Source organism: Dendrobates tinctorius, unplaced genomic scaffold (genome assembly GCF_039654945.1).
Source record: "Dendrobates tinctorius isolate UK_male_01 unplaced genomic scaffold, ASM3965494v1 ptg000107l, whole genome shotgun sequence".
Lineage (NCBI taxonomy): Eukaryota > Metazoa > Chordata > Amphibia > Anura > Dendrobatidae > Dendrobates > Dendrobates tinctorius.
This window is the reverse complement of record NW_027361775.1, coordinates 21,893,700-21,909,520: the sequence shown is the minus strand read 5'-3', so window position 1 is coordinate 21,909,520 and position 15,821 is coordinate 21,893,700. Positions and strand designations below refer to the sequence as shown.

The 15,821-nt window shown below is 43.5% G+C and overlaps 1 protein-coding gene across 2 annotated transcripts in view; it reads right to left on the bottom strand.

The window, feature by feature from the left end:
- Window positions 1-15,821, bottom strand: part of ECE2 (endothelin converting enzyme 2) — a 141,258-nt gene that overhangs the window by 67,723 nt on the left and 57,714 nt on the right. For both annotated transcript variants that reach the window (XM_073589236.1, XM_073589233.1), the window contains exons 5-9: window positions 15,076-15,200; window positions 9,546-9,692; window positions 8,227-8,292; window positions 7,847-8,035; window positions 5,273-5,415 (exon numbers count right to left, since the gene is read on the bottom strand). In XM_073589236.1, the coding sequence (XP_073445337.1) occupies window positions 5,273-5,415; window positions 7,847-8,035; window positions 8,227-8,292; window positions 9,546-9,692; window positions 15,076-15,200 (670 nt within the window). The remainder of the gene's footprint in view (window positions 1-5,272; window positions 5,416-7,846; window positions 8,036-8,226; window positions 8,293-9,545; window positions 9,693-15,075; window positions 15,201-15,821) is intronic.

Below are 15,821 nucleotides of genomic sequence, written 5' to 3'. Positions count from 1 at the left end.
ATATTATCTAATTATAGGCTAGTGAAGCATACCCCAATTCTTAACTATTTTCGATATCAACAACACTGATAGTATTATGAATACTTCGCTTTTAAACTCAGAACCAATATAACCTTCTAGACTGCAAGTTATCCCTCAAAACATAACACCGCAGGACCACCTGCAATTCAGCACCAGGCATACTATCCAGCCTCGTCGTCTACCGGGTGCATGTGCCCTGGACCATTGGGCCGACCCCTGCGACGACGTTGCTGCTGAGGGTTCTGGCCTCTTTGGAGACCTTCAAGTCTATAGTATGATGGCAGGGGTGGCCAGTCAGGTATATCCACCTCCGTTAGATCCAAGGCAGCTGAGAACGCCGGAACTCCGCTAGGATGGCTCAAACAATGCACTCTACCTCCCTTCCGAACCCGAAGACAGAATGGAAATCCCCAAGTATAGGGAAGGCCGCGTCGTTGTAATTCGTCTAAGAGGGGGCGGAGAGCTCTGCGTCTCTGTAGTGTCCATCTGGACAAGTCTGCGAAGAGCTGTATACGAGATCCCAAGTGGTTTATGGATTTTGCTCTCCTGGCTGCTCCCATGACCGCATCTTTAAGTTGATACTTGTGAACCTGGCATATCACATCTCTCGGTGGATCTTGCTCGCCGGGACGCGGGCCCAGGGACCTGTGGGCACGATCCAGTTCCAGTGGGGCATCCTGAGGCCTATCTAGTACCGAGTTAAAAATATCTCTCAAAGTGGTGTTCAACTCCTGGGGGGGTATAGATTCAGGCAATCCCCTTACTCTTATATTATTTCTGCGTCCCCTATTCTCAGAATCATCCAGCATTTCTGCTAGAGTTTGCAGCTGTCTTGCTTGTGCGGCTGTGGCGGCTTTCTGAGCCTCCATTCTTTCGGTCAGGGAGGCTATAAGCTGGTCATGAGATTCCACTTTCTCACCACATTGTTGAATATCATCTCTTAGTACGGAAAGTTCAGCCTTATAGGAGCATTCCAAACGAGCAATGTACTGCTCCATATCCTGCTTCGTCGGGATATCTTTTATCTTATTGTATAATAGACTGAAATCAGCTCCCATGGGTGTTGCGGAGCACCCTGTTGTGGAAGAGGGTGATCTCCCGTGTTGCGGTGTTGGGAGTGCGTCTGGTCGGCGGGTTGCATTATTTTGTATATCTGATGCTGCAGTGTCCATCATCATGGGGTCCGCTGCTCCTAGTGCTGCAGGGACAACTGCGGTGGCCATGTCGACGTCTGGGGGGACACTGCCGCCTCTCTGTGACGCGGGAGGTTCTGCATTCATCCCCCCGGGGTTCCTATCTGATCCGCCGACCTGTGTCTGCGCGGAACCATCCGCGTGGTGCCCCTGTGATTGACGGGTCTCCTGGGCCCCAGAGTATTTATTTGGAGGGGAGAGTCTCACTGCCTGCTGGGCCCCCGTGGATGTGCCCCCGTTCCTCCCAGGGGGTCCCCTTCTGTCTGCCGTCTCACCAGATCTCTCTCCTCCCGCCTGCACCTTACTTCCTGGTGGCGGCGGGGCCTGCTGCGCTCCGGTCTCCACTCCTGTCATGGCGCCCGCGGCCTTCCTTCTTCCCGCTCCTATAAGGTAGCGGGAGATGCCTCCGGGAGTGCTATCGGGTGCTGAGGGGCCCGCGGACGTATTCCCCCTGGTCCTCCTAGCCGACATCGGAAGGTGGGGTGAGTATGCTGGGCTCTGTTCGGGTCGGTCACCGGTGCGGGAGCGGGAGCTCTCTTACATGCGTCCTCACTCCTCGCTCGCCATGCCACGCCCCCTTGGAGATATAATTATATACAAAATAATTATATACAAAAAATAGTAAAAAAAAGGGTTAAAAGAAGGGGGGGAGGGGAAGGGGGAAGGGGTTTGTTGAAAAGACCCAATATATACAGCACATGTTCGGGTATACAGAAAAAATGACAACATAGGGATCATTTCTCGTCGGGCGCTTCCTGCTGGGCTTCCTGTGGCGCCGACGAGCGACACGTGGACGCGGGCGGGAGGACGTCAGGATCGCCGCGTCTGACAGGTAAGTAGCGACCCCCGACCCCAGCGATGTCGCTGGTGAGATCTGCCTGTGTGGCAGCTCACTAGCGACCACTTAGCGATGCACCAGCGATCCATATCGTTGTCGGGATCGCTGGTGCATCGCTATGTGTAACGGTACCCTTACTCCTCACAACAAATGTCCCCATTGAGCAGGCGCCGCCGAGAGCTAACGTGCTCTTTGTTTACATTTGCAAGCCTCACAGGTGCCCAGGCCCTCTCCTGCTCTGACCCTGCATAGCTCTTGTTCCACTTGGCCACTTCTCCCCATGCTTTCCAAGCCTCACCCCCAGCCTCTCACTGACTGTGAACATTTATAAATCGGGTTCTTTGAGCCTTTCACTCACATCACCACAGACTCCTGCCTCCCACACGCTACCAGGTCAGTACAATAGCACTTCTTGGCGTCCTGATTTCCCTCCATTCCCTTTACCTCATCACCTTTATTTTCCTCCACAGCCCCCTAACTGGGACTTTGCAATTAATCTCCCTGCTGTTTACCTTGAATCTTCTATTGAGGTCAGTACAGAGTATACCTGCCATACTTTTCTGTGTTTGCCACTTGCTTCCACCACCCCCCTGTCATATTATTTATGAAGCATAATGTCTTATATACACTCACTGGCCACTTTATTAGGTACACCATGCTAGTAAGGGGTTGGACCCCCTTTTGCCTTCAGAACTGCCTCAATTCTTCGTGGCAGAGATTCAACAAGGTGCTGAAAGCATTCCTCAGAGATTTTGGACCATATTGACATGATGGCATCACACAGTTGGCGCAGATTTGTCGGCTGCACATCCCTGATGCGAATCTCCCGTTCCACCACATCCCAAAGATGCTCTATTGGATTGAGATCTGGTGACTGAGGAGGCCATTTGAGTACAGTAAACTCATTGTCATGTTCAAGAAACCAATCTGAGATGATTCGAGCTTTATGACATGGCGCATTATCCTGCTGAAAGTAGCCATCAGATGTTGGGTACATTGTGGTCATAAAGGGATGGACATGGTCAGCAACAATACTCAGGTAGGCTGTGGCGTTGCAACGATGCTCAATTGGTACCAAGGGGCCCAAAGAGTGCCCAGAAAAAATTCCCCACACCATGACACCACCACCACCAGTCTGAACCGTTGATACAAGGCAGGATGGATCCATGCTTTCATGTTGTTTACGCCAAATTCTGACCCTACCATCCGAATGTCGCAGCAGAAATCGAGACTCATCAGACCAGGCAACGTTTTTCCAATCTTCTACTGTCCAATTTCGATGAGCTTGTGCAAATTTTAGCCTCAGTTTCCTGTTCTTAGCTGAGAGGAGTGGTACCCAGTGTGGTCTTCTGCTGCTGTAGCCCATCTGCCTCAAAGTTCGACGCACTGTGCGTTCAGAGATGCTCTTCTGCCTACCTTGGTTGTAACGGGTGGCAATTTGAGTCACTGTTGCCTTTCTATCAGCTCGAACCAGTCTGCCCATTCTCCTCTGACCTCTGGCATCAACATGGCATTTCCGGCCACAGAACTGCCGCTCACTGGATTTTTTTTCTTTTTCGGACCATTCTCTGTAAACCCTAGAGATGGTTGTGCGTGAAAATCCCAGTAGATCAGCAGTTTCTGAAATTCTCAGACCAGCCCTTCTGGCACCAACAATCATGCCACGTTCAAAGGCACTCAAATCACCTTTCTTCCCCATACTGATGCTCGGTTTGAACTGCAGGAGATTGTCTTGACCATGTCTACATGCCTAAATGCACTGAGTTGCCGCCATGTGATTGGCTGATTAGAAATTAAGTCTTAACACACAGTTGGACAGGTGTACCTAATAAAGTGGCCAGTGAGTGTATATTAACTTTTGCCAATAGCCTGTGACACCCTCCAGTTTCTGTCCCCCTGACCAACTGGGCATCTTCTTGGGTATTTTATAGATCCCTATGTTGTCATTTGTTCTGTATACCCGAACATGTGCTGTATATATTGGGTCTTTTCAACAAACCCCTTCCCCCTTCCCCTCCCCCCCCTTCTTTTAACCCTTTTTTTTTACTATTTTTTGTATATAATTATTTTGTATATAATTATATCTCCAGTTGTTTTTGATACTTTGTTCACCTAGTTCAGTGTTGTAATTATCTTCTACGTCTTCTTTTGCAGTATGGTTTGAGAAAGACCTAGGATTAGGTCGAAACGTAACCATATAATACTCACCTTTGGAATATTTCTTTTTGTTTGCGGTGTTTCATTATTTGATCTATTGGAAAAATCTCACAGGAATTAAAAATCATAAAAAAATTTTCTTCAAAGACTCTTTTGCAAAGATTATTTCTTTTCTGAGTGCGACTGTGCCGGGGTAGGAGCAATCAGACGCTGCAGTGTTCTGGCTCCACACTGTCACAGTACCGCAGTGACATATTGGCTTACTTTACAAAAGAAAGGAGTTTTAATGTATTCCTACAAAAATCTTTCATACTGTATATCGTGAACCAACTGTGTGAAACCAGAAAAATCCTTAGAAAAAGGGGCTTATTCAAAGTTCTCCTAGCCCTGTTCTCTGCTCCTGGCTGTGCAGGAAGCTGCAACACTGCCCCAGATAAAAAGGCCACTTGAATAATAACCCTCATTCCCATCATATATATACATTAAAGGGTGGATAATGTAATAACTGAAAGTTATTGTGCCTGATTCATCAAAGTTTTTACTCTGGTATTCTGGCATAAAATGCTTTTAAACGATGCATAATTTTGGCACAATGCAAGACTAAACTAAAACATTACAACTTTTGGAGTTCTCACGAAGCGTAGTGACTGCTGCTTGTCAATTTTCATGCCATTTTCACACGACCTTTACAAAGCGGTCGGAGTTGGGGTGGGATGGGGCGTGGCGACTGCTGCTTGTCAAATTCATTATGAGCTGCGGCACATTCACTACACAAAAAAATCTTACTTCAGCAGGAACTGTAGTAGGATATGTGTAGAGGCACACACAGAGGTGCAAGCCACTCATCCAGTGCACCTGATTCATGAAGAGGTGTATGCCTTTTCATGAATTATTTGCATCTGACCCCAGCACATCTCTCATCAAGAATGGCATGAACATCGCCAGTCTTGATGAATCAGGCCTATTGTGCTAATAATATGGAATAGTAGACATAGGGCTAAATATAAAGTGAATTTCATCTAAATAAAAACTGCTTTAAAATGACTTAAGAGACGTATCTTACACTGGATCGGTGGTGTTTACTAGTTCTGACACTTGCTGTAGATATTCCTTGCCATAAACCACCACAGGCTCTGTGTCATTGATATCCAAAGGTAAGAGCGCAAAGGACATATAATCCATCCAGTCAAATGCAGGTGCTAGGGTCTGTAAAATATAAGACAATTGTTACTATGACATCGAATCTTAGAGCTATAAAGTGTGTGCTTAATGGGGTTGACTGAACTTTTTTTCTTCAGGAACGCACCTCTCACAGGCCACCAGCTTCCTACTTTGATGGGGGCGGTGCGCTCCTGAAGATTGACAGTTCGGAGCAGTGTCACAGTCACATCTCTAGTCCTAGGGATACGTGCACACGCTGCGGAATCTGCTGCGGATTCATCCACGCGGATTTTGCAAAATCCGCAGATAAATCTGCAGGTCAAAAGACCTGCGGTTTATCTGCAGATTATCCTGCGGTTTGGCCCTGCGGTTTCACCATCTCCACAATGGTGGAGATAGGAATCCGCAGAAAGAATTGACATGTCAATTCTTTCTGCGGTTTAGAAACCGCAGGTAATCAGCACGGAAAATTCCGTAGCGTCTGCACAGCGGTTTCCATTTCCCATAGGGAATAATGGTACTGTACACCGCAGCAGAAACTGCTGCGGATCCGCAGCAGAATCCGCAGTGTGTGCACATACCCTAAATGATCGCTCTCCCAGGCTGCTAGCAGAGGCAATATCAGTCTTTAATTTAGGCAATGAGTTATACACTATAGAATTAAAAATCCCTCAAGAAATTCTTGAAAATACAGAGTTTTTTAATAAAGGGGTAAATTGCAAAGTTGCTAGTTTTTACAAGGCCTTTGGAACTTTATAAGAACTTGAGATAACCCTTTAATTTACTGTTGTGTATAATAGCTGAACAGTGTACTATAAAACCTCTCCAAAAGACCACCTCTATGAGTAGACTTCCCCCCTCATACAGAGCAGACTTCAAGTAATTTTCAGTTTCCACTATATACAGTATGCGCACAATTATTAGGTAAGTGAGTATTTTGACCATATCAACATTTTTATACATATTTTCCAACTCCAAGCTGTATAACCTTGAATGCTTATTGGATGAAGCAGATTAGGGAATGTGTATCTCTGTAAAGCAGGAGGATGAGGCCTAAGGATATCAGCACCTCTATCAAGGTGTGCAGAATTATTAGGCAGCTTGTTTTTTTTTTCAGGCAAAATGTCCAAAAATTAGATTTAACTGACTCTGAAAAGTCAAAAATTGTTAAGTCTTGCAGAGGGACATGATCAGAGAGCCATCAAAAGTTTAGATGCAAATAGTCAACAGGGATGCAAAAAAAAAGAAGAAAAAAATAGGCATATTAACTGGCAAAGATTTAAGAAGAATCAGATGTGAAATGACCAGGAACCCATTATCCTCCAGTGCTGACATATTCTTGAACGACGACCTGCCTGGAGTGCCCAGAAGTACAAGGTGTTCACTGCTCAGAGACATTGCCAAGGTAAGAAAGGCTGAAACTAAACCACCCCTGAACAGGACACTGAAGTTGAATCATCAATAAATATCTGCAAACAGGTTTTTCAAAGATTTTTTGGACTGATCAGGAGAATGACTCCTGATGGACCAAGTGGATGGGCTTGTAGCTCGATCAGTAACAGGCACAGATCTTCACTTTGACTCCGACAACAGCAAGGTGGAGGTGGGATACTGCAGTGGGCTGGTGTTATTAAAAATTAGCTAGTTAGACTAGTTGGATCTTTTCACATTGAAGATAGACTCAAAATCAACTTACAAACATTCTGCTAGTATTAAGAAGACACTTTATTCAAGGAGTGATGCAGAAAAAGTCTGCATCTTTCAAGAAAACCATGGTATTTCTACAGGACAATGCTCCGTCTCATACATCAAAGCCTCCACTGCTTGCTTGCCAATAAAGGTCTTTAAGATGAAAGAATAATGACATGGCCCCTTACTCACCTGACCTAATCCCTATTGAGAACTTGTGGGCCCTTCATAAATGGGAGATTTATGGTGAAGGAAAACAGTGACCTCTCTGAGAAGTGTCTGGGAGGCTGTGGTTGGTGCTGCCCAAAAAAGTGATTGTCAAGAGATTAAGAAACTAACAGACTCTGCGGATGTAAGGCTTATGACGTATTGAAAAGAATGGCGGCTATATTGGTTATTTTGTTTTTTTTAAATATCAGAAATTTGTTTTTGAGGGTTCTTTTTGTTATTATTCTCACTTTAACAGATGAAAATAAACAATTAAGATGGGAACATTTATAGTTTTTATTTAGTTGCATAATAATTCTGCACACTAATATTTGCCCAATAATTCTGCACAGGTACAATAGATATTCTCATAAAAAAAGACAAAATCCCACTTTTACTTTCTTAAATATTCAGGGTTATTAACCTTTTGGATTGAAAAACAACAATGTTGTAATAAAACTAAAAATAATAAAATTCATCATCATCATCATTATGTATACTGTCCACCTTGAGAAGACCTCCCCCCAGAAGTATTGTGTTTTAGTGTATTATACTTAACGACATTCTGAACAGGACTCACCTGCAGTTCAGCCACTGTCATGCGATTATAAATCTTTTCCTCATCTCGGCGCTCATCTTGTGGAACTGTGAGATTGGCTAGCAACGTTTCGAGTTCCAGAATCTGGGTCATTTGTACTTCCGCTGAGCCAGGATAGCCCCCAAGCAGCATCGCCACATCTACCATGTATTGCTGGTACGCAGCGAGCACCTGGAAAGAGAAATAAAGCACCGGCTTTATCAGTCACAGTGAAAATCTATGCTCTCTACTGAGCACAAAGTAATAAAACCGATATAACATGAAATACCAATATAGCAAGAAAATATAAGATCAGTGTGCTTATATTAATGGAGAATTTGTTTGGTCTAGAGGCACAAGCAGCATCTAACATGGTGACTGACCTTCCAATTAGCTGTCCTATTTAGATAATAGTCTCTTGATGGAAGAAAGAGTCCAGATTGATCTACCTGGAGAAGAAAGAGATGCTTGATATGCAATATATTTACCAATGAAAAAAGCTTTTAAAGCCATAAGAACTGTAAAGTTTACTGTAAAGCTTTAATACTATTATTGTCATTGCTCAGTCTTCATGAAGCTTTTTATTGCATTCATTGTCACTGTCCCTCTCTATTCCACCATTCCTATTTTTATATATCTACTTCTACAGTCTCTTCCAACCTCAACAGCATTTAATATCATAAACTTTGCCACTTTTCCAACATCTATTCTTACATTCCCCCTACTACTGAACACCTGTTCCATTCTTCTCTCTTGAACATACACACCTTCTTTTGAAGTCATCTGTGGTTCTAGAACGATAACCTTAGTAATTATCTCAGCCTGAGAATTACACTGTCCTATACTGATCATCTTATGGATTCGCCTAGAAATCAATTCATCCCTTTCATTCCGTTCTACACTTCTCTGCATTTATAAACATTTCCCTTCCTTCAATAGAGAGATATATTGACTGTGTTTAATTGTACAGTATAATGTTACATCATATTACTGCAATATCATTATATTTAGTGGGTGCCCAACCTGTAAGACTCCTGGACCCCTGTAATTTCAAGAACTTAAGCACCAAGGTCTCTGCGGCTTTTTCCCTGCACAGTGACACTCTCATTTATCTGCTTTGCATGGTATTGTGAATAGAGCTGTGTTGCAGTTAATAATAATAATAAATCTTTATTTATATAGCGCCAACATATTCCGCAGCGCTTTACAATTCAACAGTTCATATACAAGTCATAAGTAACAATGTTAAAGATAATACAATAATTAAAGCAAAGATAAAGATAGCTTACTGTACATTGGGTTAATGAGAGCACTGATATGCAGCAAAAATCAAGAGCTGTGGAATCTTCATTTTTTTGTATGATAAAAAAAATAAACAGCAATAAAAATAACAATATATAACAATATATGAATACCACTATTTTCCCACCACACCTCTCCGACCACTGCCCATGTGGTCCGTCAGTCTTTGTTACCTCGTCCAGCAGACAAATGATTGGCAGACAATCAATGGCCACAGTGGTCACCAACTCCAAGACAAGACCAGTTCTGTACGTCCTCTTCTGGTCATATGGATATGCGTTGGCTGTTTCAAACAGTGGTGATATTGATTTGTGGTAGATTACCAGCAAAGTCTGCAGTGTGCCAAACATTTACTGTATGCAGCATCATTCCCACCTACCATCCCAACAAGTGTGTGTACCTGGATTATGTTGCTGTTTGAGCTCTTGGAATCTGCGCTTACAAAGACACTGAAGAACGGTGTCGCTCTGTATGTCCCCGAGACAGTTTTCAGCACAGCCATAAAACTTTCACCCCGCCAATTACCTGATATGTTCCATCCACCAACCTTTAAGAAAAAAAGACATTAACAAACAGTGGACTTTACAAATACAGAATAATTACCATAGTTATGAAGTTTAAATATAATGAAAGGCAAACTAGTTGGTCTTCACTCACAAAACCGCATGGCCATTACAATTATTCTGAATTAATAGACAAAGCTACATAAATACTTACACCAGCTCACAGGTGAGATAGGAAACTAGTTATTGGTAGACGGAAAAAGATTCAGCGACTAAATCTGATGCTTCAAATGTATGGAAAAAAGATTGGGATTTGCTACATTTTAGCAAGATGTAATAGTCCTTTTAATGACTAGATCTTGGAATAAAAATAACTTCCATATTTGGATGTGTCATGAAATGTTCCTGAGCTGAGATAATCTTATAAATGTGCTCCTGCTGTGTACTGTGTGATGGCTGTGTCTTACCATGCAGGAACGTGGTCTGAACCAGGGGTCGGAGTCAGCTGGTTCTCTTCAGTTCGAGGGAAAGTGCAGCTGGTTCCCTGAACCGGCAAGAAGCGTTGCCATGATCTGGTTCGCTGGCCCGCAGTCTTCAGTTTAAATGTATTGTGGTACAGAAAGCCACCAGCTTCCTGAGCACGTCTCCGGCGTATGACACAACTGCCATTCACCAGCCCGTTCGCGACACATATGAAGAAGGAAGAGGACTCTTTTGGAAGACAGACATATGAGGAGCAGGATGGAGGCATATGGGGCCAGGATGGAGACATATGGGCCAGGATGGTGACATGTGGGGTCCAGGAAGAGATAAATAATTAAATAAAGGGCCCAGGATGAGGGACATTACAGGAAGAGGCCAGGATGGGGGACATTACAGGAAGGAGCCCAGGATGGGGACATTACTACAGAAAGGTGCTAGGATCGAGGACATTACTACAGAAATGGGCTAGGATAAGGAATATTATTACTGAAGGAGTTAATTAAGGGATATTATTACTGCTGTGATATATCTTATTTTTGAGGATACTGTTTTCAATAGGGAAGGGGAGGTCCCGATGCTATGCAGGGTGTCACTATGTCACTTTTTTCTTCATCCGGTGAAGTGTAGAAGTCGCAGAAAAGTGGGAATGTGCTCTAGCAGTGATCAGCTATTGATGACTGCGTGTTATTTACTTCAGAAATTAGTCCTGGGTGGAAGAAGTGCTGGCGGTATAAGCTGGATGAAGAAGAAAATAGAAGATGAATCACTTCAACTACCCATGTCACTGGTGAGTCAGTGTGTTGCCAATGTAATAAGCAGGTACTGGGATGCAGTAACACAAATGCTGTAGAGCATGGATTAACTATATTTAATTATTCAACAGCAATAAGCTCCTTGCAGGGAGATAGCAGGGAAAAGGGGTACAATAACTTAACTGAATAATGGTTGTTTAACTAGACAGTCTTTGGATAACAGTTTCACTTATCATGGATTCACAGCCTGTCACTCTCTGAAGGTCCCGTGGGTAGTAGAATACCGGGGGCGGTTGGTGCAGTGTCTTCAGGCGTCCTTCAGGCGGCAGCGGGCAGTCTCCGGTTTTGCCCACTGAGCCCCTAGTCCATGTAACTGCGGAGCAATAGAATCGAGCTCTACCCAAAGTTCCACTCGGCTTGTCTCTCGGTAACAGCCGTCATTTGAATGGCTGCGCTGCAATACTATGCCCGGCGTGCGCCTCCCTGGATTTCAGCCGACACTCAGACGTCCATACCGCGAAGTTCTGTCCATCGCACTCTCCTCTGCGCACCCGCCGGTATGGGTGAGTCTCTCACGCTGCCACCCTGTCTCTGCAGCTGCAACCTATCACTCTCCTCACTGCAGCTGCGATACGCACCTGATTATGATTCTGCCAGGAAACTCTCCTCCGTTCCCACGCAGCCCCTTTTAGCTTGCTCACTTTGGCCAAGCCCCCTTCACCCAGGTTACCGACAGTCCGGCTGCAATTGCATTCCCTCCAGCAATAAGAGATGCGGCCCCAGCAGTTCCGAACCCATTACTTCAGCAGCCCTGGCAGCCCAGTCCTCCCTTCTACACCTATACAGGTACATTTTACACTATATACTATGTACAGAGCATCTGTGTATAATGTCACTGGCTATCTCTGTATTACCTGTACACTATACACTATATACAGAGCTTCTGTGTATAATGTTACTGGTTATGCCTGTATTACCTGTACACTATACAATATATACAGGGCTCCTGTGTATAATGCCACTGGTGATCACTGTATTATCTGTACACTGACGCTATATACAGAGCTCCTGTGTATAATGCCATTGATCCCTGTATTACCTATACACTGACACTATATACAGAGCTCCTGTATACAATGTACCTGGTGATCACTGTATTACCTGTACACTGATAATAAATACAGTGCTGCTGTGAATAATGCCTCTGGTGATCACTGTATTACCTGTACACTGACACTATATATATCGGGTGTATAATGTCACTCGTGTGTTACCTGTACACTATACACTGTATACTATATACAAAACTCCTGTGTATAATGGCACTTATGGTAATATTTGTGTTATCAGTATTGTTTTTTTAATTAATGATCAGTATTGTAGTATTCAGTTACTATGTGGTGGTAATATGTGGTCTTGTCATGGTGTGGCGGTATTTGTCTGTAGTATGTGGTATTATTTGGTCATTGTGTGGGCGGTAATATCTAGTCTGGTCATGGTGTGGTGGTATTTATCCCCTGTATGTGGTATTAATCGGTCACTGCGTTGGAAGTAATACCTGGTCTGGTCATGGTGTGGTGGTGTTTGTCTGTAATATGTGGTATTATTTGGTCACTATGTGGGAGGTAATATCTGGTCTGGTCAATGTGTGGCGGTATTATTGTAAATTGTATTATTCGGTCTCTATGTGGTGGTAATATGTGCTGTTATGATTAGGTAACCGAGGAGGACCATGGGAAATAGACTAGGCATCCAGATAACCAGAGATGTTGGTAGCTAGAGGATTGCAGACCCCTAAACTGACAACACAACTAGAATTAGCCGTGGGACGTACCTACGATGCCCTAGACGCCTCGGCACAGCCACAGAATTAACTAAGCCTAAAGAGAGAAATGGTAAAGCTAAACTGCCCCGGAGTAGAACCCCAAAAGGAATAGATAGCTCCCGAACATATATTGCCGGTGAGACAAGATGAAGCATAAAACACAGGCAGAGAATAGAGTAAGCAAACGATGGGGCCCAAACTGTCTAGATAGAACAGGACAGGAAAGGATACTGTCTGCAATCATGCAAGAAACCCTAAGAAAAATCCAACACGTCTGATATGCAAAAATACTGAGGCCACACGACCTCTCCCCCACTAAATCAGAACTGTGGTGTGAACCGGTTACTAAAAAGACTAACATACGCTGAGGCATATGGAACAGGGTCCAGCACAGATCCCAACAGGGAACCAGGCTGAACTGACATCAGCTAAGCAAAAATCAGAGACAAGCAAAAATGGATCCAATGCAAAAAAAGATTCAAGAAGACAAATAACTTATCTGAAAGATGCAGGAGACAAGCAGACTTCAAAATGTGCTCAGGAAGCAAACCAAATCACCGGCAAGAGCTGAGGGAAGGTTGTTCACTTAAACCTCCCCAGTCTGTAACACCTAACCTCCAATCATCCTGCTCAGGTGATTGACTTCTGTCAGGTAGACCAGCTCCATTACCCTCAGCAACCACCAGAGGGAGCCCAAACTCAGAAGCCAGGTCAAAAGTGTTCACAACAATGTGGTCTGGTCATGATGTGGCGGTGTTTGTCCCTTGTATGTGGTAGTATTTTGTCACTATGTGCGAGGTAATGTGTGTTATGACCATGGTGTAGTGGTATTTGTCCCTTGTTTGTGGTATTATTCGGTCACTATGTGGTAGTAATATGTGGTCTGGTCATTGTGTGGCTGTATTTATCCCTTGTATGTGGTATTATTCAGTCACAAGGTGGAAGCAATATCTGGTTTGGTCATGGGGTGGCAGTACTTGTTCCCTGTATGTGATATCATTTGGTCACTATGTGGAGGTAATATGTAGTCTGGTCATGGTGGGATGTTATTTTGCACATATTTTATGCTGAGGCCAGAGATTATTTACAGCAGACAGTCGAGATGACAGATGGACAGGAGTTCATCCTTTCTAATTTGAACAGAGTTCCTTTAGTACTAATTTTCAAAACTTGTAGAAAACCCTTTAAAACTATCCATCAGATAGAAGAAATGACTTGCTTGGACAATGTGTGCTGGACAGGAGGTATTGAGACTATAAATGAAGTTACAGGTGGGGTAAGAAGGGTTACTTTTAGTTACCATAACTTGTATTTTGTGGTTGAGGAAAATGTATGTGAAAATGTGCATGGCTAGCAAAAATGGATGTGGCTTTTTAATGGGTGTGGATTTTTTAATGGCTGTGGTTTCCTAACACAAATAGGGAACCTGTTGTTAAAAAAACTAAATCCCACCCATGGTCTGAACATACCACATCTCATGGGCAAGGGAGGAAGCAAAATAGTATACAGACAGGACAGCACGGGATCAGCCTTCTTTCTATGAGGTAAAACATTTCCCTGCCTGTCTAAAAACATGTTTTACCTACCAGAAAGGAGCAGTGATAAGTGCCAACCATGTTCCTGCTCAGTCAGACACAGCCATTACAGAGAACACAGCAGGGACACATTTATAAGATTATCTCAGCACAGGAACATTTTTTTACATGTCCAGTTGTGAAACATATTTTTATTCCAATATCTATGAATTAAAATGTTCTTTGTTCATGGGACAACCCCTTTATTCAGCTTGATCTGTGACATAAGCGACACAAGCATCCAACCCTGCTGCATGAAGGTGGTAATTGGGAATCCCCTTGATGGTGAGGCCAAATGCGGACCTTAGTTTTAAAATTGCTCATTGAATAATTTCTTGATTTTTCAGGGGAACAACTGTTTCACCCACAAAAATGATCAGCCATTACACTAATTCTAAATTAATAGCCAGAATGACATAAATACAGACACCAGATCTTAAACTAAATGGTGACCTTTCTTTTTGCTAGGCCTGTCATACACAGATGACTGCTAAATCTCTGTTAGATGGCTACCTTTAGTGCCCTTACCCATTCAATTCTGTTAAAAGTATGGCATGGAAAAATCCATGATGTGATTGGAGTCCTACAACAGCCGCTGGTCACAGTGTAGCCACAGCCTTGGGATATGAGCATTTACTGCACACAGCTCTGGCTCCTATTAAACGTGAGGCTGCAGACTATAGACAATAAAAGCAGCAATCATATAAGACCTTTCCTGTTTTGTTAGATTTTATAGAAAGAAGGTAGGAAAAAAAGGCCCGCGGTGTATAAGTGTGAAAGCTTAGGATGTCACCTTCTTTATGAGGTCAGTGAGAGGTTTTTCTTTCAGCTCCTCAATTTTCTGCTCTTTCAGACAGGAGAGATAAAACCGTTGTGTCTTCATCTCCGCCTCACTGCTAGAGTTAAACGTAGCATTCTCTGAATGAGGACGAAATATAGTAATTAAGTATTAGGCAATGTCTGTTATTAGTACACTCAGAACTAGGTGGATGGAGTTCTCATTTCTGTCCAAGATACAGAACATATGAAGCCTTCCTCCCTGCTCAACGTCTACAGTTCCCATGTTTCTATTCATTTTTAAAATAAAGTTTGTTGCTACAAAGTTCATATTTTTTTTCTAAAGAAAATTCTGAACATTGCAGGGTTTAATTGTTAAGACTGGCTTTTTGTATGCCAGTTTTGATGAAGAGCCCACAGTAGTAAGATACGTCAAATTCATTAATGGGTGGGCTCCTCTTAATGAATATCTTTCAGCTACCATACGCCAGTGTCAGAAATGTACTCTAGTCTCTGGCTGGAGTACATTTCTGTTTTAATTTAAGCTACTTTGTGTTTTAATTTACATTTCTCCCGTACCTGCAGTTGCTATAAGAAACAAACTCACTGTACTTGCCCTCCCCTGGTCGACCGGTGACAGTGCAGCAGTAAGTCAGTGGGCTCTGCTGGTCTGAACAGGACATTATGTCTACAGTGGACCTCTGAAACCGCTGAGCCCAATGGTTGTCCGTTACGCTGTCAATGTGATGTCAGTGCTGCAAC